The sequence below is a fragment of the Cebus imitator genome, unplaced genomic scaffold, assembly GCF_001604975.1.
Source record: "Cebus imitator isolate Cc_AM_T3 unplaced genomic scaffold, Cebus_imitator-1.0 Scaffold5151, whole genome shotgun sequence".
NCBI classification, from domain to species: domain Eukaryota; kingdom Metazoa; phylum Chordata; class Mammalia; order Primates; family Cebidae; genus Cebus; species Cebus imitator.
Genome location: NW_016112466.1, coordinates 505 through 1,269, shown reverse-complemented (window position 1 = coordinate 1,269; position 765 = coordinate 505). Strand labels below are relative to the sequence as shown.

The window sequence follows — 765 nt, the reverse complement described above, 5'->3', positions numbered from 1 at the left end:
ACCAGCTGATGTGCTGAATGCCCCCTTCACGCTCCTGCTTGAGCTGCATGTATCTCTGGATGGCCTTCTTCAGGTCCAGGACCGTGGCACTCTGCACTACAACCACAGCTGCAACCACGGGCACAGGTGGGAGAAGATCCATGGTGAGAGCCCAAAGCCACAGGCTCCCATGGCAGAAAAGGAACCCAGAAGCTCTGTGTGCAGGGCAGGTGTGGGGTTGCCCGATACCCCTGGGCATGGCCTGTGACCTGAAGGGAGAAGGGTGGCACTCACGCATCACTTCTCCATCCATCTTGCACACTCGGACCGTCATTGCCTGGCCGTATTCTAGGGCTATTTGGGAGTTGACTTCTTCCAAAGTAACCTAGAAAAGACCAAGAGCAGAAGTAGGAGCCGGCTCTCTTTACCACCTTGAACATCAAAGAACAAGCTGACAGTGGCCAAAAAGAGGCGCTCCATTTTATGTAGGGCAAGGAAGGGAAGATGTGCTTCCCTACACATTAGGGTTTCCCCATTCATCAGAGCCCCAATTCATGTTCCACTCACATTTTAATTTAATGTCCAAAGTGGACAGTCTCTTGGGGAACAAGAGAATACACTCCCATGAGGATCCATCCCAGGGGGTGGGTAGGGGCCTGGCTGTCAGTTCACCCTGAGTATCCCTGATCATCAGGACCCAGGCCAGGGCCTGGGACTGGGGTAAGGCAGGTGTGGGAAATTTACCAGGGCAGCAAAAAATGGTATTAACTATAAATATTTTAACAC

At 52.3% G+C, this 765-nt stretch overlaps 1 protein-coding gene across 1 annotated transcript; it reads right to left on the bottom strand.

The window, feature by feature from the left end:
* Nucleotides 1–6: 6 nt before the first annotated feature.
* On the bottom strand, nt 7–364 carry LOC119470048 (U11/U12 small nuclear ribonucleoprotein 25 kDa protein-like; the record flags this gene model as incomplete). Its single annotated transcript, XM_037735990.1, has 2 exons — nt 7–108; nt 274–364. Coding segments are annotated over 2 exons (193 nt in total), but the record flags the coding sequence as incomplete, so codon positions are not given.
* Between the last annotated feature and the right edge of the window lie 401 nt (nt 365–765).